At 43.1% G+C, this 25,760-nt stretch overlaps 1 protein-coding gene across 1 annotated transcript in view; it reads right to left on the bottom strand.

The window, feature by feature from the left end:
* Positions 1 to 25,375, bottom strand: part of NWD1 (NACHT and WD repeat domain containing 1) — a 58,817-nt gene extending 33,442 nt beyond the window's left edge. The window contains 8 exon segments of the mRNA XM_020969428.2: positions 2,707 to 2,915; positions 5,357 to 5,485; positions 12,585 to 12,782; positions 15,465 to 15,626; positions 16,590 to 16,707; positions 16,791 to 16,950; positions 18,454 to 18,657; positions 24,139 to 25,375. Of these exon segments, the coding sequence (XP_020825087.1) occupies positions 2,707 to 2,915; positions 5,357 to 5,485; positions 12,585 to 12,782; positions 15,465 to 15,626; positions 16,590 to 16,707; positions 16,791 to 16,950; positions 18,454 to 18,657; positions 24,139 to 25,289 (2,331 nt within the window). The 5' untranslated portion in view covers positions 25,290 to 25,375.
* Positions 25,376 to 25,760: the final 385 nt, after the last annotated feature.

Here is a 25,760-nt window from a genome sequence, read left to right as displayed (position 1 = left end):
AGGATGCAAAAAAGAAAATAAAAGGCCCCCTCCAGAAGCTTCCATTCCATCAGTGTAGACAATGGGCACATACATACACAAAACATATGCAAAATAAGTAGTCATTTCTAGAAGGAGGCACTAGCATCTGGGGGCATCAGGAAAAGATTCGTGTTCAAGGTGGCATTTGACTGAGGACTTTGTATTTGATCCTAGAGGTTATAGGGAGCCACTGGAGTTTATTGAGCAGAAGGCAGACCTATGCCTCAGGAAAATCACTCTGGCAGCTTTCTGTGGGATGGATTAGAGAAGGGGCAGGAAGATCAATTAGGAGGCTATTGTTATAGTCAGTGCAGAAGGTGATGTGCCGGCCTGAGATGGTGTGAGGCAAAATCAATAAGATTTGCCAATTAATTGAATATGTGGGGTAAGGGAAAGTGAGATGGCAAGGATTACTCTGATGTGAATTTGAATGACTGGCAGGCTGGATGATGGTGTTTGGAGAAGAAAAGAATGGATTCTGTTGAAATCTCATATTCATACTGAGTAGGAGATGCCTTTGGGATATTCAGTTTGAAATTTCTAATAGTTGATGATGGGACTGAAACTCAGAAGAGAGACTAAAGCTAGAAAGATAAATCTGGGAGTCATGCAGCTGATGGTGCAGCGGAGAGAGTGCTGAGCCTGTAGTCAGGAACTGAGCTGCCCCTCCTCAACTGTAAAATCGTGCTAATAATAACACTTACCTCCCAGAGTTGTCAACAAGATTGAATGAGGTAATATTTGTAAAGCGCTCAGCACAGTGCCGGCACAAAGTAAGCACCATATAAATGTTAGGTGTCAGTGCTAATTATCAGCTGCGTAGAGAAATGACAATTCAATCCACAGCATCTAATGAGGCCACTAAGAGAATGTGGAGGTGGAGGAGAGAAGAGGGCCCAGGACAAAACCGTGGGGCGTACCCACAGTTAGGGGGCATGACGTAAATGAAGATCCAGCAAAGGAGGCTACAGTCAGACCAGCAGGTGGAGAATCAAGAGAGATCCATATCAGGAAAGCCTGCAGAGGAGGCAGTGTCCAGGAAGTGAAAGGACAGTCAAAGTTAAGTGCTTCAAAGAGGTTAAGGATGGGTGAGACCTGAGAAAAGGCCATCAGCTTGGCAATTAAGAGATCATTGGAAATAGATGCCTACTGTTCGGGAAATGGAAAAACAGATCGTGCTGCGTGGATATAATGGAATGTGACTGTGCGGTAAGAAATGACAAATATGACAAAAAGAAATAGGGAAAGGCTGAGATAAATTGCACCCAAGTAAAGCAGAGACAAGAAGACAATGCACCCAATGGCTATAACAATAGAAATAAAAAAAAAACATAGCCACTAGACAGTCGAGAGTCAACGTTGTAAAATTGCAAAGTGTCAGCTTGACCACAAGATAGAAATATGAGAAAATACTTTTCCCTATTACTTTGCAAAAGTGGGAGGTCCGTGGCTGTGGAACATTGCATATACTGTCTAAATTTTTGTTGAATTGATCAGTTGTGCTGTTTTTTTTTCTCACTTCCTCTTTTTTTTTTTCCTGCTGAGGCAATCAGGGTTAAGTGACTTGCCCAGGGTCACACAGCTAATAAGTGTCAAGTGTAAGAGGCTGCATTTGAACTCAGGTCCTCCTGACCCCAAGGCCAGAGCTTTATCCACTGTACCACCTAGTTGTCCCACTTCCTCTTTTTCTTTAAAATATAAGTCTTTGTTGGCAAGAGGGATGGCTCTATGGGAAAGGGCAGGAGAAATTTTAGGCTCTGTAAAAACAAAAGGTATTAAATTTTTATTTTAGAAATCATTGTTAACTAGAGAGGGCAGTTTCAGTAAAGTAATGAGATTGAAAGTCAGATCTCTGACTCTGGAGAAGTGAGTGAGAGAAGAGTAGGCATAGCATGTAGGCAGATTGGACTAGTATTGAGCTGTGAAGGGGAGGGGAGATGCAGGGTGATTGTAAGGATGGTAGAGTTAAGTAAGGATTTTTAAAGAGTGTGGAGACGAACATTTTGTACGCAGCAGCCAACAGGGAACCAACAGATAGAGACTGAAGACCGGAGAGAGGAAATGACTTGTGGGGTCATAGGATGGGATAGAATCAGGGGCATATGAAGAAGGAGATGACCTTGGTGAGAAGAGTGATACCTTTAACAGAGACCAGAGAAAAAGAGGGAAAGAATGGGGTATGTTTTATCTAGGAAAGGAAAAGAAAGAAAGGAAAGAAGAGGGGAACTCAGGACTAAAGACTTCTATTTTCTCAACAAACTATGACACAGGGTCCTCTCCTGAGGATGTATAGGAGATTTGAGAAGGTTCAGGACAGCCATGCAAAGTAGAATGAAGACTGAATTTTGAGAGGAGAAACAAACCCACAAGAAAAGTCACTTAGGAATACCAGACCCCCTCCTCCCAGAGCAGCATTACTCTCCTACTGAAAAATTTCACCTGTCTCTCATATCTTCCCTCCTCCCCACAAAGTCCAACAGCTTTGCCATTGCATTATATTGGGCCAGCGTAATACCAAGTCAACATCTCTGGAGCTCCTTGCTTTTATCCAGGCAACCTCAGAGTGGAAGAGGCTGGTGCCCCTCATTAGAAATTTTGTAACTGATGCTACCCCACAGATCACCTGCCTTGCCTCCTGAGTTGTGGTAACTGTTCCCATGATTTGATGATTCGTGTCCTCCATACCTTTGAACCAGATACTGAATACACAACTTTATTCTTTTCATCCACATGAAGGCAACAGAAATGTGGCTCTCTGGGATCAGTAGAGACTCCATCCCAAATGACATACTTCTCCTTGCCAGAAACTAAATTCCATGCACGAAGTGTACGGTCCTTGGAAGCAGAGATGGCATAATTGCCTTGTCCAAATGTTTTCACACACCTCACCTCTCCTATAACACAGGAAAGAGCATTCGCAACACTTGAGATATATTAAAATTTCAACACCCAGAAATGCCAATGGCTTTGAAACAAATGGTCACAATAATGACATTTATAGAGCACTTTAAGGTTTGCAAAGCCCTTTGTTCTGTGGTTTTCAGTCATGTCCAACTCTTTGTGACCCCATTTGGGGTTTTCTTGGCAGAGATACAGGAATGATTTGCCATTTACTTCTCTAGCTCATTTTACAGATGAGGAAACTGGGACAAACAGGGTTAAGTGACTTGCCCAGGGGCACACAGCTAGTGTGCTGCCCCTACTATAAGTGTTGGCTTTGTGTTAAAGATGAAGAAATCGGTACAGATTGGTTAAGTGATTTGCCTAGGGAAACATATCTAAATAAGTGTCAGAGGATTATTTTGAATCTGGGCTCTTCCTAATACCAGCCCTGGCACTCTATTCACTTGCAAGCTTATTTTCACCAAAAAATCTACGCTTTCAAGGCTGATATAGTATATTCTAAATTACATCATTTTTTAAAAGAGCAGTTTAATCATTAACATACATTTTGGTCTTTATTTTACATTTTTATAAAACCATTTTCTGTTAGAACTTATGAAAATAAAGGCAATTGAATATATCTAAGTGGTATAGCCATAGAATCTCAGAGCAAGAAGGGACCTAAGAAGCTGCCATCAAACCCAATCTAGACCTGAACAAAAAGTGGTCTAATCTTCCGCATTCCTGCACAGACCCCTCCCCAGCCATTGTTATTCTGCTTAGGCTCATTCCTGAAAGACTAGCATACTTCCACCCCCTCCTACTCTCTCAATCCTAGTGATTCTGATGCCATCCCACCACCCCCAGCTGTCATCATACAAACCAATTCCTCATTCCCTATGCCCTGTCCCTTACTTTCATTTCCCTGAACCCTGCTCCCCACAATGTTCATGATAAGGGAGTTTGAGAGGTTGTTAGGTGGCTCAGTAGATAGAATGCTGGGCCTGGAGTCAAAAAGACCTGAATTCAAATCTGGCCTCAGACACTTCCTAGCTGTGTGACCCTGGGCATGTCACATAACCCTGTTTGCCTCAGTTTCCTATCTGTAAAGTGAGCTGGTGAAGGAAATGGCAAACCACTTCAGTATCTCTGCCAAAAAACAAAACAAAACCCAATTGGGGTCACAAAGAGTTGGACACGACTGAAAATCACTGAACAACAACAACCCTCTTTCTTCTTGCATATTCTCCCTCTACCATAATCCCTCAGTAACTTCCCCTTTGAGGTCCCTTCATCACCCAGTGAAGATTTTGGTAGCTGTCATCTGCCAACCCCCAGGACATGCCTCCCTTCATATCTTCCCACTCTTCTTATACTTTACTCTCCTCCGTGTAGTCTATGATCCAGCCTTCTTGCTGTTTCTCACACGTGACACTCTGTCTCTTGACTCCATATCCTTTCACAGGCTGCCCACTTCCTACTAACCTCCGCCTCCTAGCAATCTTGGCCTCCTTCAAGACAGCTCAAACACCACCTTCTACAAGAGGCCTTTCCCAGTCTCCCCAACATCAGCACTTCCCACTGCTAGCATGAGACTAGCTTCCACTTACCCTGAAAAATCCCTCTTTCTGAAAGAACCCCATTTAATACTAATGCCTTCCCTCTGAGTTCATCTTCCAACTTATCCTATATAGGGACAGCTAGGTGGTGCAGTGGATAGAGCACCAGCCCTGGAGTTGGGAGGACCTGAGTTCAAATCTGGCCTCAGACACTTGATGCTTACTAGCTGTGTGATCCTGAGCAAGTCACTTAAGCCCAACTGTATCACATACACACACACACACACACACACACACACAAAAGATCACCAAGGCCAATCTATCCTGTATGTATGTGTGTATATAGTTGCTTGCATATTGTCTCCACCATTAGAATGTGTGTTCTTTAAGGGTAGAAAATGTGGTTTTGCCTTTCTTTATGTCCCCAGCACTTAAGTCAGTACTCAGTAATGCTTGCTGACTGACTGACTGATCATTCAGGTTTTGCTTCAATCATACCTCAAGGGCTTCACACCCTACCACCCCAACCAGCCCATTCCATTTTTGGATATCTCTCATTATAAAGTTTTTCATTGCCTTAAATCTAAATCTACCTCTCTGCAACTTCCCCCCTTTATTCCAGGTTCTGCCCTCTGAGGCCAAGTGGACCTTGCCTTTTCCACCTGACAGTCCTTTAAATAAACACATCAGTATAACTATCACATATCCCTCCTAGGGATTGTCTTCGCTAGCTCTGAACACCCCTAATTCCTCACCCAAACCTCCAATGCCATCGTTTCCATGCCCTCCCTATTGCCTCTCATTAAATGATTCTGTGGAGGCCCAGGTCCTCAGAAAGTTGGCTATAGCCATCAGAAGAAATAAATGAGAAAGATGCCCTTTCAGAATCTCACCCGTGTGACCCATTAGGATATGCACCACCTGACTCTCCCGCTTCTGCATGCCCCATACAACCAGGATGCCATTCTGGGATCCAACTATCAAGAGTTTGTTGCTGGAGCTCCACTCTATCACCGTGATGCCTGCAGGAAACACAGAATGAGACACAGAGGAAGAAAAATGGAGAGAGGAGATTGAGATCTCACTTGATGCTAGGAAAGAATGGCTGTGGATTAAGTGCTGGGAGCACATGAATTAGCGGGAGACAATTTTCAAGCTTTTTAAACAGCATGCACATAAGGGAAATATGAGGATTATTACCAATGGACTGTGAGTACTTTCAAGGTGGATTCGTATTTCAAAGAAAATTATTGTTGGAACTAGTTCGAATTCCACCTCTTGCAAAGAAGCCTTCTCTGATTTCTCTCATCCCACCGTTCTCTCTTTGATCTCCCTTGCCTGTTGACTTTGCCTGTGCTTCTGATATGGCTGTTATTTCATTAGGCCTTGTGGGCCTTGTTTGTGTATGTGTCTTATCTTTCCTATTGGACTGCAAACTCTGTGATGATGGAGGGTGGGGTGGGAGGCTGTTCTGTGGTAACTGATGGATTCATCATAGACCTTGCACCAAAGTGGAGGAATAGGTATGAACCCACGGCAACAACAAACACTAGAATATAGAATGTCAGGTCTGGAAAGAGCCTGAAAACATAGGACAGGACTCCTAGAACATACAGCATAGATCAGGGTGGGGAACCTGCGACCTCAAGGCCACATGTGGCCCTCTTGGTCCTCAAGTGTGGCCCTTTGACTGAATCCTTACTAAAAGGATTTGTTCTGTAAAACTTGGATTCGGTCAAAAAGGCTGCATCCAAGGACCTGGAAGGCCACATGTGGTCTTGAGGCCATACCCCTGGCATAGAATATCAAAGTGAAAACAGATCTTATTTGTACAAAAATACTTCTAGCAGCTCTTTTTGTGGTGGCAAAGAATTGGAAAGGGTATGCCCATCAATTGGGGAGTGGCTGAACAGGTTGTGGTGTATGAATGTGGTGGAATACTGTTGTGCTGTGGGAGGTGGTGGGGAAGTAGAGTTGAAGGGAGCCTGGGGGGACTTGTGTGGACTGGCACTGGGTGGGGTGGGCAGAGCCAGGAGGATGCTGTGCACAGTGGCAGCCACGTTGTGTGATGACTTTGATGGCCTTGGCTCTTCTCGGCAGTGCGGGGATCTGGGACATCTCGGGGGTGTCATGTTGGGGGTGCTGTCCATGTCCAGGGAGGGAACTGTGGAGTTTGGATACAGATAGAGGCATACTGTTTGCTCTTTATTTTCTTGTTTTGTTTTGTTTCTTCTTTCTTGTGGTTCCTCCTGTTGGTTCTGATTCTTCTTTACAGCATGGCTAGTGTGAGATGTGTTTGGTGGGAGTGTATGTGTGGAGCCTATGTCAGATTGAGAGCTGTCTTGGGCGGGGAGCAGAGAGGGAGGGAGAGAGAATTTGGAGCTCTGGGGCTTGTGGAGGTGATTGTTGAGAACTAGAGGTGAATTAATTTGAAAAAAAGAATTGGAAATTGAGGTAATGTTCATCAGTTGGGGAATGGCTGAACAAGTTGTGGTATATGATTGTGATGAAATACTATTGTGCTGCAAGAAATAATGAGCAGGATGATTTAAAAAAACCTAAAAAGACTTACATTAACTGATGCAAAGTGAAATGAGCAGAACCAGGAGACATCATGCACAGTAACAGCAATATTGTACAATGATCAACTATGAATGACTTAGCTATTCTCAGCAATACAATGATCCAAGACAATTTCAAAGGACTCATGATGAAAAACACTGTCTACCTCCAGAGAAAGAACTGATGGAGTCTGAGTGCAAATTGAAACACACTACTTTTCACTTAATTTTTTTCATGTTTTTTTTATTTGGGTCTTCTTTCACAACATAATTAATATGGAAATATATTTTGCATGATTGTACATGTATAATCTATATCAAGTTGCTTACTGTCTTGAGGTGGGGGAGGGAGAGAATTTAGAACTCAAAAATTTTTTAAATGTTAAAAATTATTTTATATGTAATTGGGAAAAATAACATATTATTAAAGTTAAGAAGGGGAGGTATTAGAACATAGAATATTAGAGCAGAAAGAGGCCTTAGGGCTCAGATTCTTAAAATCTAGCCAAGGCTCATTCACAAATGTTCAGACTCCCTAAGAGTCTGGCCAATATGGTAGATCTTTAATAAACCTTGTCTTTGGCTGAAAGAAGGCTTGGGTCAAATTCATTCAGGCAGGACCTGTGTGTTGTGATTTTGGGGTCCCAGCACCCCTAAACCTCTAAACCTCAATATTTTGGTGGCCCATATGGTGAAGTTGCCTAACCTCAAGCTCTTCTCCCGCCAAGACTGGAAGGTATGTAAGCCTCCCCCCCTGTTTCTTGCCCTGCAATTGGAGTAGCTCTCCAAGTACCTAGGAAGGCTTGGAGGTGCTTTCCAGGCAGACAGTTAGGAGTCTGTCTCCCACTTGGCCTGACACTCTCAGACTCTCAGTCGACTGGTTTGGTTCGAGGCCAGGGATCTGGGTACACCTTCCACAGCATAGAGGACATGGATGGACTCCCTACCTGGAAACATATGCCCAATTCTGTCAATTCTCTCCCAGCACTAGGGAATTGGGAAAACTGCAGGTGCTTTTTGGTTCCCTGAGGCTTACTTACTCCCTTCCCCGCTACACCCCTGAATCCTCCTTCTTGGAGGTTATAGGGAAAAGTTAGAACAGCTAAAAACGTCTTAGCAGATTTTGGAGGTTTTATGATCAATCATTAAGGAGTTTTGAAACACCTCCTTACAAGCCTGGTCACTCCCTTCTCCCATTCCCTTCCCTTAAATCAAGAGGTATTTTTGTTAACCCCTCTCATAGGAGAAGAGAGTTTCACCCTTCCTCCCTCACCTTCGAATTTGCCCTCCCCCACCTGGCAAAAGGAAGGAGGGGGGAGGGGCAGCAGCTACAGCTTGGGCCCTGGGGCAACCTTTGCCTGGAAGTATCACCCAGGTTTAGCACATCCTGCTCACCCCCCACCCTCACCTTAACCCCCAGCAGCCATGGGGAGAGAGGGAAGAGGGGATGAGTCAAGGTAAAGAAGCTAGCCAGCCTCCAAACTTGGATTTGTGTCTTCCAGACTACAGGCTATTTACCTACAGTTGGTAGAAAACAGCAGGTACCAGCCAATGTCCCCCTCATCGTCCCCTGGATGCAGCCTGTGCTCTGTTCCAGTCAACCTCCTCTTTGGGACCCCCTTGATGCAGGGACAGCTCCTGGCCCCTTGCTAGTAGGAAGCAGTTTCAGAAGCTAAGACCCTCACCTCTTACCCTAAAAAAATTTGAGTCCCGTTTGTTTGAGGGGGGGAATGATGAGGATGGGATCTGAACCCTTAAAAGGAAAAGACCATATCTTTGGGATCTGGACCTCAAAAAAGAAAATCCCTGGACTTTTCCCAAATCTCTGGTGTTTGCCTAATGCTGTAATCCACTCAACTGGCCCCCAATGTCCCAATTCTGTTCTGTTACCTCCTGATTGCCCCTAATCCTATCTAGACTCCATTCTTCTTTGGCCACGTCCAGGTCCCTGGCATTCTATTTCCTTCAGCTTACTTGCCATTCCTGTCTAGATCTTCCTTAGACCTCTCCTCCAGTCACCCCAGACTACTTGGCCACTCCTGGATCTCTCCCAAATCTTTCTGTATATAAGATCCATCTTGTCTCCATTAAAGTGTTCAGATTCTTAAAATCAAGCCAATGGCTGAGATTCTTAAAGTCTAGCCAAGACTCAGATTCTTATAATCTAGTCAATAGCTCATAAATGTTCAGATTCCTTAAGAATCTGGTCAATATGGCGGATCTTTAATAAACCTTGTCTTTGGCTGAAAAAAAAAAGAGAGAGAGACCTTAGGACATAGAGTATCAGAGCTGGAAGGACCCCTAGAACATAGAATGTAGAATGTCAGATATGGGAGGGCCCTTGGGACATAAGAGTTTCAGAACTAAGAAGGACCTTAGAATTTAGAATGTTGGGGCAGCTAGAGCAAGTCACTTAACCCCAATTGCCTCACTTATTAAAAAAAAAAAACAAATGACTTAGAATGTCAGAGCAGAAAAGGAACTTAGAGTGTAGGATATTAGAGGTGGAAGGGGCCATAGAGTATGATAATAACAATAACAGTTATAATTTAAATAGTATTTGAAAGGTTTGAAAAATGCTTTACTTTTTTTTAGGCAGTTGGGATTAAGTGACATGCCCAGGGTCACAGAGCTAATAAGTGTCAAGTGTTTGGTCTGAGGCTAGGATTTGAACTCAGGTCCTCCTGACTTCAGGGCCAGTGCTCTATCTACTGCACCACCTAGCTGCCCAAAAAATGCTTTACTTTTGTTATCTCATTTGATTCTTACAACAGCTCTGTCAGGTAGGTGCTATTGTTTTCTCTAGCTTACAGATGAGGAAACTAAGGCTAAGAGATGTTGAGTGACTTGCCTAGGGTCACACAGCCGGTCTGAGGCAGGATTCAAACTCACGTCTTCCTGAATTCAGGCCCACTATACAACTACATAGAATGTCAGAACCGGAAAGGATCTTGGAACGTAAAATATAAGAGCTTGTAGGGTGCCTGAAAATTATCTAGTTGAACATATCATTTTTTCTTTTTTTTTTTGACATGAACATATTATCTTTAAGAGCACTTTAAAAGTCATTTCATCCAGTCCCTTTATTTAACAAGTAAGGAAACTGAGGCAGAGGAATGATAAATTACCTAAGCTTACATAGTTAATATATAGTAGGGCTAAAATTAAATGTATATCTCTTGATTCCCGTCATACTTCCCTTCATGCTGAGCTGCAAAGCTGTTATTAGGATTTAGGGTAAGCAACATCAAATGTGTGTTCAAATCCATTTTATAAGACGTAGGAAGTTGAAGGGGGGATAGACCCTAGGACGTTGAGAATGAGCAAGAGCATCCCGGCCACACCAGAGAGAAGCTCGCTGAGGTGTTACCAAGTGGGGACAACGAGTGGGGGCAGGGTGAGACCGCACCATTTGTTAGCTTCCTTATTCTTGCTAACTAGGAGCTAAGCTCGGTAGTCTCTAAACTGCTGAAGGCGGTATTAGGACGCTCAGCACCTCCTGGGGCGGTTACCTGGAGCAAAGCCTAAGCCATCCCACCCTAGTTACAGCTTGGCCAAATTGTCCAGTAGTGTTTCTTCAGTTCAGCAAACATATATTAAGCACATGCTGTGCACAGGGCCAGTGCTCCTTGCTGTAATAGATAAAAATTATGTACACTGGCCTCCACTATGAAGCCAGATTTCTTTGTCTGATTAAGGACTGTCATGATTCAACTGTCATTTCTAGAAGTTACTATGGTCAGTTGTTGGGTTAGTTAATTAGATAGATAGATAGATAGATAGATAGATAGATAGATAGATAGATAGATAGATAGATAGATAGACAGATAGACAGACAGACAAGGCAGATAGACAGGTAGATAGATAGATAGATTGATTGATTTATAGACAGACAGACAGACAAGGTGGATAGACAGGTAGATAGATAGATAGATAGATAGATAGATAAACAGATCTGTAGTTCTTTCCTTTCAAAAATAAGCTAAAAGTACCAGTGCCTCTAACTATCCAACCTTTTCGTTCCCCTTGGCTATAGGCTCATTACTAGTATTTATCCTTTATAAATAGTGGCCTCCAGAGATGCTGGTACATCTGAGTCAGCATGAGGCAGCACTTGAGAGTGCCCATGGAACTTCACTCGTGGAAGACGGGAAATCCCAGAGAGGGTCACACAAATCTAGATTCTCCCTATGACGGGAAAGCTGAAGGAAACAACTGCCAGGAAACAAAAAAAAATTTTTTAAAGCAGAGAAAATTGGGTTCCGAAGCAGCTTTAGGGACCTAATGGAATATGGAGCATCCTGTCATACCCAGGCTGTCCCCTTGTACCTGGAATACACTCCCTCCTCTGACTCTTAGAGTCCCCAGTTTCTTTCCAAGTTCAGCTTAAGAGCCTCTTCTACAGGAAGCCTTTCCTCACCTCTACAATGCCCTTTCTCTAAAATGTTGTTGTTCAGTCGTGTGTGATTCCTCATGACCTCATTTGGGGTTTTGTTGGCAAAGGTACTGGAGTGGTTTGCCATTTCCTTCTCCAGCTTATTTTACAGATGAGGAAACTAAGGCAGACAGGGTGAAGTGATTTGCCCAGGGTCACACAGCTAGTAATGGATGTCTGAGGTCAGATTTAAACTCAGGTCCTCTAGACCCCAGACTAGACATTCTATCCACTTAGCCACTTTATCTTGTATTAATTTTGTATATTCTTGTAAATGTACATGTCTCCCTGGTAGAATATAAACTCCTTAAGATCAAATGCTGCATTTTTTTTGTCTTTGTATCTCCAACACCTAGCATAGTACCTGGTACAGAAGGAGGCAATTAACAAATGTTTGTCCACATTCATGAATGCTAGAACTGAAAAAGAACCATAGAAAACAGAATGATAAAGTTGAAAATTACCATAGAACACAGAATATTAGAGCTAGAAAGTACCTTAGAATATAGAATATTGGAACTAGAAATTTCCTCAAAACATAGAACATCAAAGCAGGAAGGAACCTTAGAACATAGAAGGTTAAAACTAGAAAAAATCTTAAGTATAAAACATTGGAAGTCAGGACTGGCAGGGACCTTAGACATGTTCTCAGCTAAAGTGATTCAGAGCTCCACAAAGCCCCACTTCCCCTGCCCGCCAGTGAGTAATGCTAGATTTGGGGGACCCCACCCTTCCTGCCACCTTTGACAATGATGAATTTTGAAAGGGCTCTGGAGATTCTTTGAGTGGGAAAAAGATGAGCAAACTGCAGACTTAAAGACTTTGTGATTGCGTATAAAAGTGCAAGACAGTAATGATATAGGACCAAGAGGCCTGGACAAGGAAACTCTGGGTCCTGGGGCTCTCTGTACTATTCCATGATTGTGTGACCTTGCATAAGGTACTCTTCCAGCTTTCTGAGCTCCTGTATTTTCCAAATGGAGAAACAGAGGTCCAGAGGGGAGAACTGGCCTGCCCCAAAGCAGTTACACAGTGTCAAAGCCAGGACTCAAAAGCAGGCCCTCAGATTCCTTTGTTCTTTCCCCTCCATCCCTCTGTGGATTTGGAGGGCACTGGAAAACCTACCTTTGTGATAGCCTGTGAGAGTTTCCTGAAGGGGCCCTCCCGGAGGTAGAAGGAACCCACAGAGGGGGATGAGAACGGGATGTGGATATGCATTAAACCACCTCAGGCATTGGTGGCACAGCTGTCCAATGAGTGATGGGTAGAGAGAGGAGAAGGAATAAAGCCTGGCCAGGATCTCCGTGTAGAAAATGCTCTTGTCTAAAAGAAAGAATTATACTTGGTTAGGATTTAGGACAAATAGCCAAGCTCAGGCCCCATGAAAGGATACCCTAAGAAAGGTTTCCTCCTAAAGAAAGCCTTCTAGTTTTCCCATAGGTTGTTAATTATTTTTCACATTCAGTCGCTTCAGGCATGTCTGACCCTTCATAACCCATTTGAGGTTCTCTTGGCAAAGATTCTAAAGCAATTTGCCATTTCCTTCTCCAGGTCATTTTTACAGATAAGGAAACTGAGGCAAACAGGGTTAAGTGACTTGCCCAGAGTCACACTTACATCTGGGGTCAGATGTGAACTCGGGAAGATGAGTCTTCTTGACTTCAGGCCTGGTGCTCTATCCATTGCACCACCTATTGCCCCTATTATTTTATATAAACATAATTGCCTAAAGTTGAAATATATAAGTATAGAGGACTATAATATTAACTCACATTCCTATAGATCTTTAAAGTCTATAAAACATTTTACAAGAACACAAATAAGCATTATTGTCCCCATTTTAGAGAAGAAAAATGAGACCCAGACATTTAATGACTTGCCCTGGGCCACACACAGCCAATAAGTGTCAGAGCAAAGACTTGGACTGATGAAGTGCTTGTGACCTTAAGCCCAACATGCTTTCCATTATACTCTAGTGGAAGAGTTGTAGGGGTCCTGGGGCAAGTAATAGTTATCACTAGTTCCTCCTAAGCAGGGAGAAGAAAACTTTCAAGATGGAAGGGGACTGGTATAATAAATAGAGCACTATGCTTAGAGTCAGGAAGACTCATCTACCTGAGTTCAAATCTGGCCTCAGACACTTACTAGATTTGTGACCCTAGGCAAGTCATTTAACCCTGTTTGCCTCAATTTCCTCATCTGTAAAATGAGCTGGAGAAGGAAATGGCAAACCACTCCAGTATCTCTTCCAAGAATACCCCAAATGGGGTCGTGAAGAATCAGACACAAATGAAGCAATTTAACAACAACAAAAATATATTCAATTTATATAGTTTCTCAGGCAGAGGCATCATAATGTAAGTAGATAGAAAGCTGGCCTTGGAAACCTAAGTTCAAGCCCGACCTTTGACACATACTGGCTGTGTTGCCCTGAGCCAGGCTAGGTAACTCTCTAAGAATATAGGTTTCAGAGAAGATCTTCACTTGCAGTTGGAGAAGGTGTTTATTCACTTGGGAATTCCCTCTACTAATAAAATCACAAGTCTAGTTCCTTTTCCCTATTGGAATTGTTTAGGTGTAGAAGAGGCCACATGTAAAGAAAGGGCTGGCCTTGAATTCAGGAAGACTTGAATTCAAATTTTGCCCTTGGCACTTTACTAGCTGTATGACCATGGGTAAATTACTTAACCTCTCTTAAAGAACACTCTTGAGGCTTAGCTACTAAATTTGATATTGGGGTTGCAATGCTAGAAAAGAGATTTTCCATACTTAAGAAATTTCAAGCCCCTAACACACTCATGTAACTTTCCAAAAGCATATCTGCCACTCCCCTCCCCAAAGTCCTCTCTTGACAAGGCCTTGCCCAGTGGCCCACAAGATCTAATAAGCTAGAAAGCTCGGAGTTCAAATCCTGTGATGGATGGACTGTGGATCTGTTGCCTGTGAGACAGCTTAGCTTAGCAAGGTTGCTTCACTAGGAGAGGTTCAGGACTCAGAGGGCTGGCCATCAGGTGATGAATGTACTGAGGCCTCAGGGAAGGGAGTGCCCACATGGATTAAACTGCAGCCCTTCGATAACTTTGTAATGTCTACCATTTGGTAGCTTGGGAGTGTCTGTCACCAAGTTATATGTCATGCTGGCAATCCATTTCCTTTCTCTAGACCTTAGTTTCCCTAGCTGTACAATAAGGCTCCAGTGCAGCTCTTTCTCCTTTGCATAGATTCGTATGGGTGAACATAATTGCACATCACTGCTCTCTAGTGGTAAATTATGCTCTTGTCTAACCAGGGCTGTAGAATCCGCTTGCCGTTCCTCAGATATTATGGTCCTGGAAAGAGACTGAATTGTGCTCTCCTCAGGGCTGCAGATTTGACTGTTAGCACCCATATGTCTAGTCAGGGGTGGGGAACCTGCGGCCTCGAGGCCACTTGTGGCCCTCTAGCTCCTCAAGTGCGTCCCTTTGACTGAATCCAAGCTTTATACAACACATCCCCTCAATAAAAGGATTGTTCTATAAAACTTGGACTCAGTCAAAAAGCTGTACCCAAGGACCTAGAGGGCCACATGTGGCCTCAAGGCTGCAGGTTCCCCACCCCTGAGTATGCTTATACCTTTAACTAATATATTATATAGAGTCTTAGACTTAAAAAGTCCATAAGAGATTATTTAGCTCAGTGTCTTCATTTTGCAGATGAGAAAAGGGACTTGCCCAAGGGACTTGCTCCAGGCACCCAGGAGCAGAGCCAGGATTAAATTCCAGGCCTCCTAGTTCCCATCTTTCTACTACACCATACTATCTTTTGCTTTCTTGCTAATAACAAATTGCAGGATTCCAGGAGCTGATCCAAGAAGAAAATGCACTGATTTTCTCATGTCAGAAGATGTGGATATTGAAGAGCTAATCTTTTGCCAATGTTATCCAAATCACTGATTGAAAACTCATATTAGAAGCTCAACCTAGAGGAGACTTCTACATCTAGGAGCCCAATCCCAATGTCACTTACCCATGCCCACTGCACGATCTATGGTGGGTCTTGAGAGCTGGATGGCATCACGGATGAGGCTGACTTCAGGACAGTCAGTGTGTTCAGCACAAAGGGCAAAGTCCTCCAGCATGCTTGTGATTCCACTGGAAAGAACTCTACAAGAAATCCAGTCCATGTTCCCTGCAAAGAAGAGTGACAATTTCCAGCTTATGTAGGGGCTAGAAGGCCGAGAGATAGCCCTTCTCCATCCCTAGATGCCGGTGATCTGGTCTGGCTGTTTATGTTTACTATAGTGTATTCAAGGCAGGTTGTTATTGAGAGAAATATTGTTGGCCCCCACAAGCAAAATACTCATAAGGCAATGTTAGCTGGGATATTCCACAACCTCCGTCTGGTCTATTACCCTTTATTAGCTGTTTGTTTTAGTCAATGTGTCTCATTAGGAATTGATCCAATAAAATCTGGCCAGGCACAAGGATGACTGAGTGGGGAATATGTTGGTCTAGCTGTGAGCACTGAGGAAATCAGAAAAGAGTCCTGCATAGGTCAAAAAAGGCATGATGGCCACCACTGATAAGGCCTAGGGTAAGGGCAACATTTCTGAGAATGTAGTTCTGAGTCATGCTTCTTTTTTTTTTTTAACTCCAAGGAGTTTTGTGATGTACCCTCACATCAAATGCCAAAGGGCCAAGCCTTCAGGGGCCTGCATGGATTCTTGTGTCTTGAAAGATCTGGCTAAACCTTAGAGCTTCCTGGGCACTGAAAGAGGTGAAACTAATCAGACACCCAGATTCTGGTTCTGGGTCAGCTGTGAACTTTTCCTCTCTGGGACTTAGTCTCTTCATCTGTAAAATGAGGGGTAGAGATGGATGATCTCTAAGGATCTCTTCTAGATCTTATATTTTATATTTTGTGTCCTAAGGGCCCTCCCAGCTGTGACATCCTGTGTTCTTAGGGCCCTTCCAGCTCTGACAACCTGTGTTCTAAGGACACTACCAGCTCTGATACCCTATATTCTAAGGGCCCTCCCAGCTCTGATACCGTGTTCTATATTTGAAGGTATATTTCTGTTCTTATTATCTGATTCCCTTTTTTCCATCCATAATGATTAATTCTTCCAAATAGGGAAGCTGATATCCTTACCCAGCACATCCTTCTTCAACTCTTCAGTACATCCTGAATTAGCCAGGTGACTGGGCAATTCACTCAATTTCCGAAGATTTGCAACAGTATCTGAAAACCAGAGGGGTTGAGGTGCAACCTGGAAAGATGGGAGGAAAGGGTTACACAGGAAAACATAACTCTGTGAATCTCATTCAAAGGAGCATTACTAGGGAATCTCACCTTCCTGTCAAAGTTCAGTGGTTTTCCCAGGAGGGGCAGAGATATAGGTTTCTTTATACCCTGACTCCAGGTTCCAGTGAAGAATTCAGATAAGAGATGATGCCTCTTAGTTTTCTCTCGTCCTGATAAATAGCGTTCCTTGACCACCTCAGTCAGTTGTCTTAGAAGAAGAGGAACCAGTGGTGAGATAATAGTAATAGCTGACCTTTATATAGAACTTCAAGATTTACAAAGTGTATAGACATCAAAATTGTATCCTCAACAATGCGGGAGAATGTGGAAGAAATATTCAGTACTCTAGGCGTTACAGGCTGGAAGTCTGTCAGAAGCAAATTTATTAAGGAATCCTAAATATCTCTACTTAGGTAGAGAGCAATTTAAAGGGGATAGAGATCCATCTTGCTTTTGAAAGTCTCTCTGATCCAAACTGTTTTCTTCTTTGAATGTATAGGGCTCAAGAACAACGATACAATCCTATAATCAAGATTAAACAAGAGTACAAAGTTCAGGCAACAGTTTTGACTCATTAAGCAGAACAACACTAATAACTTTCGGGTACTTTGGACAATCATTTTCCTAAAACTATTTAATCCCTCTTTAATCACTCCCTCTGAAGATCCATCCTCCAACCTGGTCGAAGGTGAATTCGTTGTATTAATTGAATTACTCAAAAGACCTTCTTGCTCTTAGTCTAATCAATTCTTGGTAGGATTACTTCCTGGTTTTATCAGGCCTTTCCTTTTAGAAACATGTTAGGCTAGGAAAAAGACATTTTAGAACTGATAGTTAAAGAAAGACTATTGAGGTTTACCATTTGGGTTAGACCAAGTAAAATACTGTATTAATATTATTTTGTAATATGTAGTCTAAAGAGGGGAGTAGAGGGGACTCTAGTATGCTTCCACATCTGTGAGGCAGACACTCCAGCAAACATTATTATCCCCATTTTACAGTTGAGGAAACTGAGGCAAACAGCAGTTAAGTGACTTGCCAAGTATCACATAGTCAGGTCTGAGGTCAAATTTCAATTCACGTCTCTCTGATTTCTATTGTTCTATCCACTGTGCCACCTAGCTGCTAAATAGAAGCCCAAGTTAGGGAAGGGGTGAATTCAAGAGTTATTGTGGAAACTTCTTTCAAGATTCAACTCAGGTGCCACCTCATATATGAAACCTTACTTGATCCCCCTATTTGTTGCCAACACTCTCTCCCTCTGGGATTACATCATATTATTTTTCATATATTTTGTATCTATTTATCTGTGTCCATCTTGTTTCCCCACACTATGGATTTATTTTGGCTTTGGCTTTGGCTTTGTATGTCAGCACCTGGTACATAATGCCTAGATGATTAATAAATGTTTTTAATTGAATTGGATTAATGTAAAATTGCCAGGCATTGGCAACTAGATTAGGCATGTTGAGAATGAAGGAGAGAGAGAAGTTTAAGATGCTTTTGAGGTTTCAACCTTGGGGAAGTGGGAGAAAAAGAGGTATTCAGAAGAGTCAGTCATTTCTATCATCAGTAGCCCTAATATGCTATGATAATGTCAGCAGCAGTTGCTAGACTGTTACAAACAAAATTCCATTCCCCCCCCCCTTTTTTTTTAGCAAAGCACTCGAGATTCTGGTCAACCAAGCCATTTCGGTACCATTTTGCCTACCTGTGAGCAAGTCCAAGGAGCATGAAGCCATCTGCAGGTCTCTTCACCAAGCAATCCCCTAGGTCCCGACGGAGCCTCACCCACAGGAGAGGAGGAAAACGAAGGACATCTTTGCTAGGAGGAGTCCACTGCTGATAGACTTCCATCAAAACTTCATCATCCAAAGATAAGACATCCTTCAGCTCTGCTTCTGACAGCCCATACCTGACAGAGAGGATTAGGATTGGGAAGGTGTGGGGGTGGAATATGTCTGAACATCTCCTGAAGGTCTCTGGGCAAATCATCATTTTTTATGATCTGATTTACCAAAAAGGGCTCAGCCTAACCACAGGGAAGTACATGTCTACTGTTCCAAGAACATAATGCTGTGATGTAGGGAGTGTATTATCACCACCATTTTACAGATGAGGTCACTGAGGTACAGAGAGGGAGGAGTGACTTGTACAGGGACACACAGCTAGTAAATATTGGAACTCTAGAATACCCAGATCTCTTGATTCTAATATCTAACACTCTTCCCCCAATACCAAGCTATCTCTCAAGAATGGCCCTTTGAGGAGCTAGGATTACAGCCAAAAATCACCTACCCAACAAAACTGAGTCTAATCCTTCAGAGGAAAAATGGATATTTAATGAAATAGAAACTTTCAAGCATTCCTGATAAAAAAGACCAGAGCTGAATAGAATATTCCTGAAGTGCCTACAATGTGCCAGGCACAATGCTAAGCACTAAGACAAAAATGAAAAAGCTGCTGACTTCTAGGAGCTTATCAATGCTGTATTTTCCCATTTTGTTAAGTTTCCAGATGTATAAATTGAGACAACTTATACACACAAATAAATACACAAAATAAATGAGATAAATTTTTAGAGGACATACTACCAGCTTAGGGGAAATCAGAAGAGTCTTCATGTAGGAGGTGGTACTTGAGCTACATTTTGAAGGAAACAAAGAATTCTAGGAGGAAGAGATAGAGAAGGCACATATTCCAAACACAGAAAACATCCTGGATCCTCAGTAGCTGGATGTACGGTGGGTAAGGATGAAGGCAGTGGAGAGATAGGTTCACTCCTTTTGCAGTTGGTCAGAGGATTTAAACCTTGGATCTAGTGTCGATCCCTGCAACATTTTATAAGCTGTGATGATAACGTCCTTGTAGATCTAGAAATCAGATTAGCACAATGCCCTGATCAAGTAATCTCTGCCTGGAAATAGAGAGGGCTTGGGGAAAAAAACCAATGGACTCAGTCTAGATGCGAACATAATTGACTTCCTTGTAGCATTTGACACTGACCACCCTCTCCTTATGGATAATCTTTCTTCCTTGGATTTTCATGACATTGTTCTCTCCTGGTTCTGGGTAATCCTTTTTGTTCTCTTATGCTGGATCACCATCTGTGCCCTGCCCCCATTTGTACACATATCCCTGGTCTCCAACCACAGCCCTGTTATCCTTTTTCTGTACATATTCCCTCTCCCAAAGACCTTATCATCTCCTATGAGTTCAACTATCATTTCAACACAACCCTCATCTCTCCCCTAAACTTCTCTAGTATCACAGCTGCTTTCTGAACCTCTTTATCAGAGGCCCCATATGTATTTCAAATTTGACATGTCCAAAACTGAGCCAATTCTCTTTCCTCCTAAACTTATCCATCCTCCTAACTTTCCTATTTCTCTCAAGGGAACTACCATTATTCCAAGTCACTCACATTCTCACCCCAGGAGTTATCCTAGACTCTTCTAGGATTTAGACCACATATCCAATCAGTTTACAAGTCTTAACGGTTCTATTAGCATGACATTTCTCAGATCTCTTCCCTTTCTCCATTCATGTGGTTCAGGTCCTTGTCTCCTCTCACCTGGACTCTTACGAGGGCCTTCTAATTAGCCTCCCTGATTCCAGCCTCTCCCTCCTCCATTGCACCCTTCACATAGCTGCCAAGTTTATACAGATCTGAGCATGGCATGCACCTGCCTGAGAAGCTTCAGGGACTCCCCATTGCCTCTAGAACAGAATACAGAGTCCTCCTTTTGGCATTTAACACACTTTACAATCTAGCTGTAACTTTCCTTTCCAAGATCATTAATTACACACCACTCCCCCCTACGCACATACTCTTATGTTCCAACCAATTTGGGCTATTTGCTGTTTTCATACATGGTGGTCCTCTGCTACTTCTCTCCATGCCTAGAAAGCACTCCCTCCTCACCATCACCTCTTGGAATCCCTCAATGCCCACGAGGCTCAGCTGAGTACCATCTCTTACACAACAAGTTTTCCAATTCTTTTGTTACTTCCCCTCCCTCCAAAATAATCACCTATTTGTGGACTCTGAATCCTTGCCCCTTAACACAATGCCTGGCACATAGTAGACGCTTAATACATACTTGGTTGATTGATTGATTGATTGATTGATGACTAATAGTAAGTGGGAAGTGTTTGTGTGCATGTGTTTGGAGGGGTCCATGCCACTTGGGACCCCAATTTCCTCATTTCCAAGATGAAGGGGCTGACCTGGATGATCTTTAAAGTCTCTTCTAGCTCTAAATCTCAAGATCCTGTGTTCTTTCTGGTTCTTTCCAGCTATAAAAATTGAGTAATCCAATCGATCCTGTGATCCGACTTTCTATAGCAGAGATTCTTAACCTTTTTTGTCTTGGGTAACTTTGGCAGCCAGTCTAGGGAAGCCTATGGGCCCCTTATAAAAATAATGTTTTTTAATGAATGAAATAAAATACACAGGATTGCAAAGGAAACCCATTATATTTGAAATACAGTCATCAACATTTTTAAAAGCTTTTTTTTAAAGTTCACAGACCACATGTTATTATTCAATCATATCCAACTCTTCATTATCCCAAGGACATAGGATACTGTCCATGGGATTTCCTTGGCAAAGATACTGGAATGGTTCACCATTTCCTTTTCCAGTGGATTAAGGCAAACAGAGGTTGAGTGACTTACCCAAGGTCACATAGCTAGTAGTGTCTGAGGTCAGATTTTAACTCGGGTCTTCCTGACTCCAGGCCCAATATTCTATCTATTGCACTACCTCAATATTCTCAGACTTAACAGCTGACTTAATGATTCACCTTGGGTGAATCACCTCACTGAGCCTTTGTTCCCTCACTTATAAAATCCAAATGATAATCATTACAATAGTTTCACCTCACAGAGAAGATACGAAGAAAGCACTGTAGACATCAAAACACCAAAGACATATGATTGTTATCATACTAATGATTCTCTGGGAAGCCTAGTAAATGGAGCCCTAGACTTGCAGTCAGGGTCACCTGGGTTCAGATCTCCTCTCCAGCACTTCCTAGCTGTGTGAGCCTGAGCAAGGCCCTGAAGTCTTCCACATCTGTTTCCTTATCTGTCAAATGAAGATTATAAAATTCCACCCTCATAGGGTTGTTATGAAGATCATATGTAACGTACTTTGCAAACCCCAAAGTGCTATAACAAAGTCAGATATTATCACAACTTGTGGCTGAAGTCATGTATGTCTATGTTATGTAAAATGACAATTTACAAAGTGCTTTGTAAATCTTAAAACACTATGTAAATATTGTTGTTTTTATTATTATCCTCACCATTCCCCATGTTTTCTCCCAGTAAAAACAACAATTTAGTAAAACCTGATTCCTCCAAAGTTTCGACTCTTCCTCCAGATGACCCATATTAAGAGCTAAAATTAAACGCCACTCAGCCTCCACTCTCTGTTGGAGATAAGTGACAGCTAATTTAACCCTTCCCTCGCCTCTCTCTGTTCTCCATCCAAGCTAGGACTCTTCATTGATCTTTCTGGTCATATTAGTAGAGAAACAACATTGAATGACTTGTCAAAGTTGTTTTACTTTCATGTCTCCGCCACCTGGTATCTGTGTGACCTTGGGCAAGTGCCTTCACCTCTCTCGGCTTCATTTTCCTCATCTGTATAATGGGAGAATTGGGTTTGATGGTCTCTAGGGTCCTTTCCAGCTGTATACCCATGATATCATGGTTCTACTCTGAGGTGACTGAGGCTGCACCGTCTGGATAGATCATGTAATGATAACTTGCCTACACTCTGGGCAGCACCTGCTTTAGAGAAAATCCCCGAATATTAGAGCTGGAAGGGCCCATGGTGATCATACAGTACAACCCACATTCAAAAAGAATCTCTACGACAGCTTACTTGACAAGTGGTCATGTAGCCTCTGCCTGAAGACCCCCAATGAAAGGGAGCCCATTATGTCCAAAGGCAGCTGCATCTACTTTTGGATAGAATTTTAAGGTGTTTCTTTCTTGACATCAAGCCCAAATTTGCCTCTGCAGCTCTTACTCATTGTTTTTGGTCCTGCCTTCTGGGATATTTGGATGGACTAGCCATCAGAAGACCTGGGCTCCAGCCCCATTAGCTACGTGATCTTAGGCAAATCACTTCACTTCCCCGAAACTGTTTCTGACCACTCCTGAGGCTCCCATTCACTATGGTGTCCCCAAAGGCTCAGACCTGATCTCTCATCTCCCTTTATACTATTTCACTTGGCAATCTCAGCTGCCGTGGATTCAATTATCATCTCTATGCCGATGATTCTCAAATCTACTTATGCAGCCCTAAATTCACTGATGACCTCCAGTCTTAAATCTCCAGCTGCCTACTGGACATCTCAAATGATGTCCCACAGATATCTTAAACTCATCATGTCCAAAATTGAACACATTGATCCCTCCTTCCCCATCTTCTTGACTTCCCTATTACTATTGAAGGTACCACCATCCTCCCAGGCCGCCAGGCTCACAACCTAGGTGTCTCATCCTCTACTTCTCACTCACACCCCTCTCCCCAAATCTAAACTGTTGCCAAGTCCTTTCAGTTCTACCTTTGTAACATCTTTCATATGTGTATTTTAATTCATTCACCTATTCAGATCTCCCTATCTGCATCCTCTACCCATTGCTCCTTGTTCTTGGCCCTCTGGAGCCAAGATGTAAGAAGATTGGAAAGGGGGAGGCAGGGCAAGCTATAAAGGTCTTTGAAGGCCAAATTAAGGATTTTATTTTCGATCCTGAAGTTGCTAGGGAGCCATTAGAGTTTATTGAGTAGAGGGTGACATGGTCAGACCTGTACTTTAGGAAAATCACTCTGCCAGCTGAGTTGATGGATGGACTAGAGAGGAGAGAGATTCACAAGTCTCCTGCCACAGCAGGAAGTAGGGGGCTCCCCTTCATAAGAGGTTCTCAAGGAAATGTTTAGATGACCATTTGTTGAGGACATGGTCATGGGGATATTTGTTCAGATATGGTTTGGACTTCCACATCTTCAATTCTGGGACTCTCCTCCAGCCCTTAAGAAATCCAGAGAGGAATTATGTTCTCCCTCAGATGCCTATTCTCCAGGCTAAAGAGCCGTAGTTCCTTCAACTCCTGCTCATGTGACATGGTCATCAATACTTTCACTACCTTGGTTGTACTCCTCTAGATATGCTCCAGCTTATAAGGTCATAGGACCATCGAACACTAGACTGGAAAGAGACCAACTTGTTAATATATCCATAAAATATGGTGCCAAAATAAATAAGACCACGTATATGAAGTGCTTTGAAACGTAAAACACTATACCCATGCAAATTGTTACAATTATTATTGCATTAAAAGGTAAAACTAAGGGGGCAAGAAAACAAAACTGACTTACCGGGCAGTCACAATATACCCAAGTACATGGGACACTAAGACTCGGCCGTGTAACTCCTCCAAATGGGCACAAAGCTGGTGCATTGCTTGTTGGGCAGTGGTGGCCAGAGAGACAGGTAATGTATAGGATGCCCATCTCTGGGCTTCATCAAAGGCTAGTTTCAGCCTCAAGGGGTGCCCACATTCTGGAAGGCTAGCCCAGAGTAGGTCCTGCTGAGCAGGGCTCAGCTTCCGCCTCACAGATGCCAAAAGGAGCTCAATCATCTTCTGACCTTGCTCCCCAGAGAGTGGCTTCACTTCAAAATAAGCCTCAGAGCTAGTGACCATCTCCTGCATGGTTTTTAAGGTTCCAGGCTCTGCTAGGCAAACAGAGAGGATGAAGTGGACTTTTGAGGGGCACTTTTTAGGCAGCCACGTTAGGCCTCTTGCTCCATAGGTTGAGTTCAGGTCCCCAACTGCATCCAGTATGATCACAAGTGACTCAACATTTCTGCTAGAAACCAGGAAGAGGAGATCTTGAAAGAACTGGACAGCACAGCTATAAACAGCCATGACTCTGGCAGGTGGGAGTGGCAAACCATATGCTAAGCACACCTGGAGACAAATGCTATTCAATAAAAGGCAGATGTTGGAACTTGCCTGGGATGTTCCGAGGAGTCGTAGCACCAGCACTGTCTTTTGTCCCAGGAAGTCTTGGATGTGCTCTGATATTTTGCACATCAGAGCTGTCTTTCCAACTCCAGGAGGCCCCAGAACAACCAGGGGAGTGTGGTTGGTGCCATCATTTGCTGCGACGGCCTTTCCAATTTTGCTCAGGAGTTCCTCCCTCCCACAAAACACTTGGCACTTGTCCTTGCACTGGGTCGTGTGGTGATGCAGCTCCTGAAAGAAAGGGCCCAGCATCTGGTTGCCCTCTTTCTGGTGGCGAAGGCGCTCGAGAATCTGATGGTTGACTGTGTCAATAAACTGCTCTCCCAGCTCCTTCAGGTACTTAGCATGTGCTCGGTTCTTTGGGTTCATCAGGTCCTGGCTCCACTGGACAAAGTGCACCTTCAGCAGTTTGGGGTGGTTGTCTGTAATTCTCACTTTGAGGCTGGTGAGGAAGTTCTGAGCTTCCATGTCGAGACAGCCATCCTCCTGCCGGTCTACCATTGGTAAGTTACACTCATCCAGAATGTGCTTATTCAGATCCCTGATTTCTCTAAGGAAAACTGTTGCTGCTAGGTCACCGTCACTGCTACCTACATTCAGAAGGCCATGTTCTATTTCCCATTCGATTACTGCAAAAGCAGAAACAGATTGGGATTGAGAATTCAGTTGTAAACTGACAATCTCCAAATACAATAATCTCAAGATCAACCCATTTTCCAATGAAAGGAAGAAAACTGGGACGGGGAAGTGGGGAGTCTAGGGCTTTCTTTGCCTCAGAATGCCAAATTTGAGCTGTCCTGACAATACTTATAGTCCATGAGCAGCATAGAAACCATAGAATTTAGTATCTAGTAAACAGGAATAATTAGTTAAAATAGGAAGCTGCCAATAATGCCAACCAGGTGCAGTGCCTTGAACTGGTGTTTCAGGATTTCTTTCCCCCACAGAGCAGACTTTGCCAAATGACAGAGT

Source organism: Phascolarctos cinereus, unplaced genomic scaffold (genome assembly GCF_003287225.1).
Source record: "Phascolarctos cinereus isolate Bilbo 61053 unplaced genomic scaffold, phaCin_HiC Scaffold_4;HRSCAF=312, whole genome shotgun sequence".
Lineage (NCBI taxonomy): Eukaryota > Metazoa > Chordata > Mammalia > Diprotodontia > Phascolarctidae > Phascolarctos > Phascolarctos cinereus.
The sequence above is the reverse complement of the archived record's forward strand: the minus strand, read 5'-3'. Positions and strand labels throughout refer to the sequence as shown.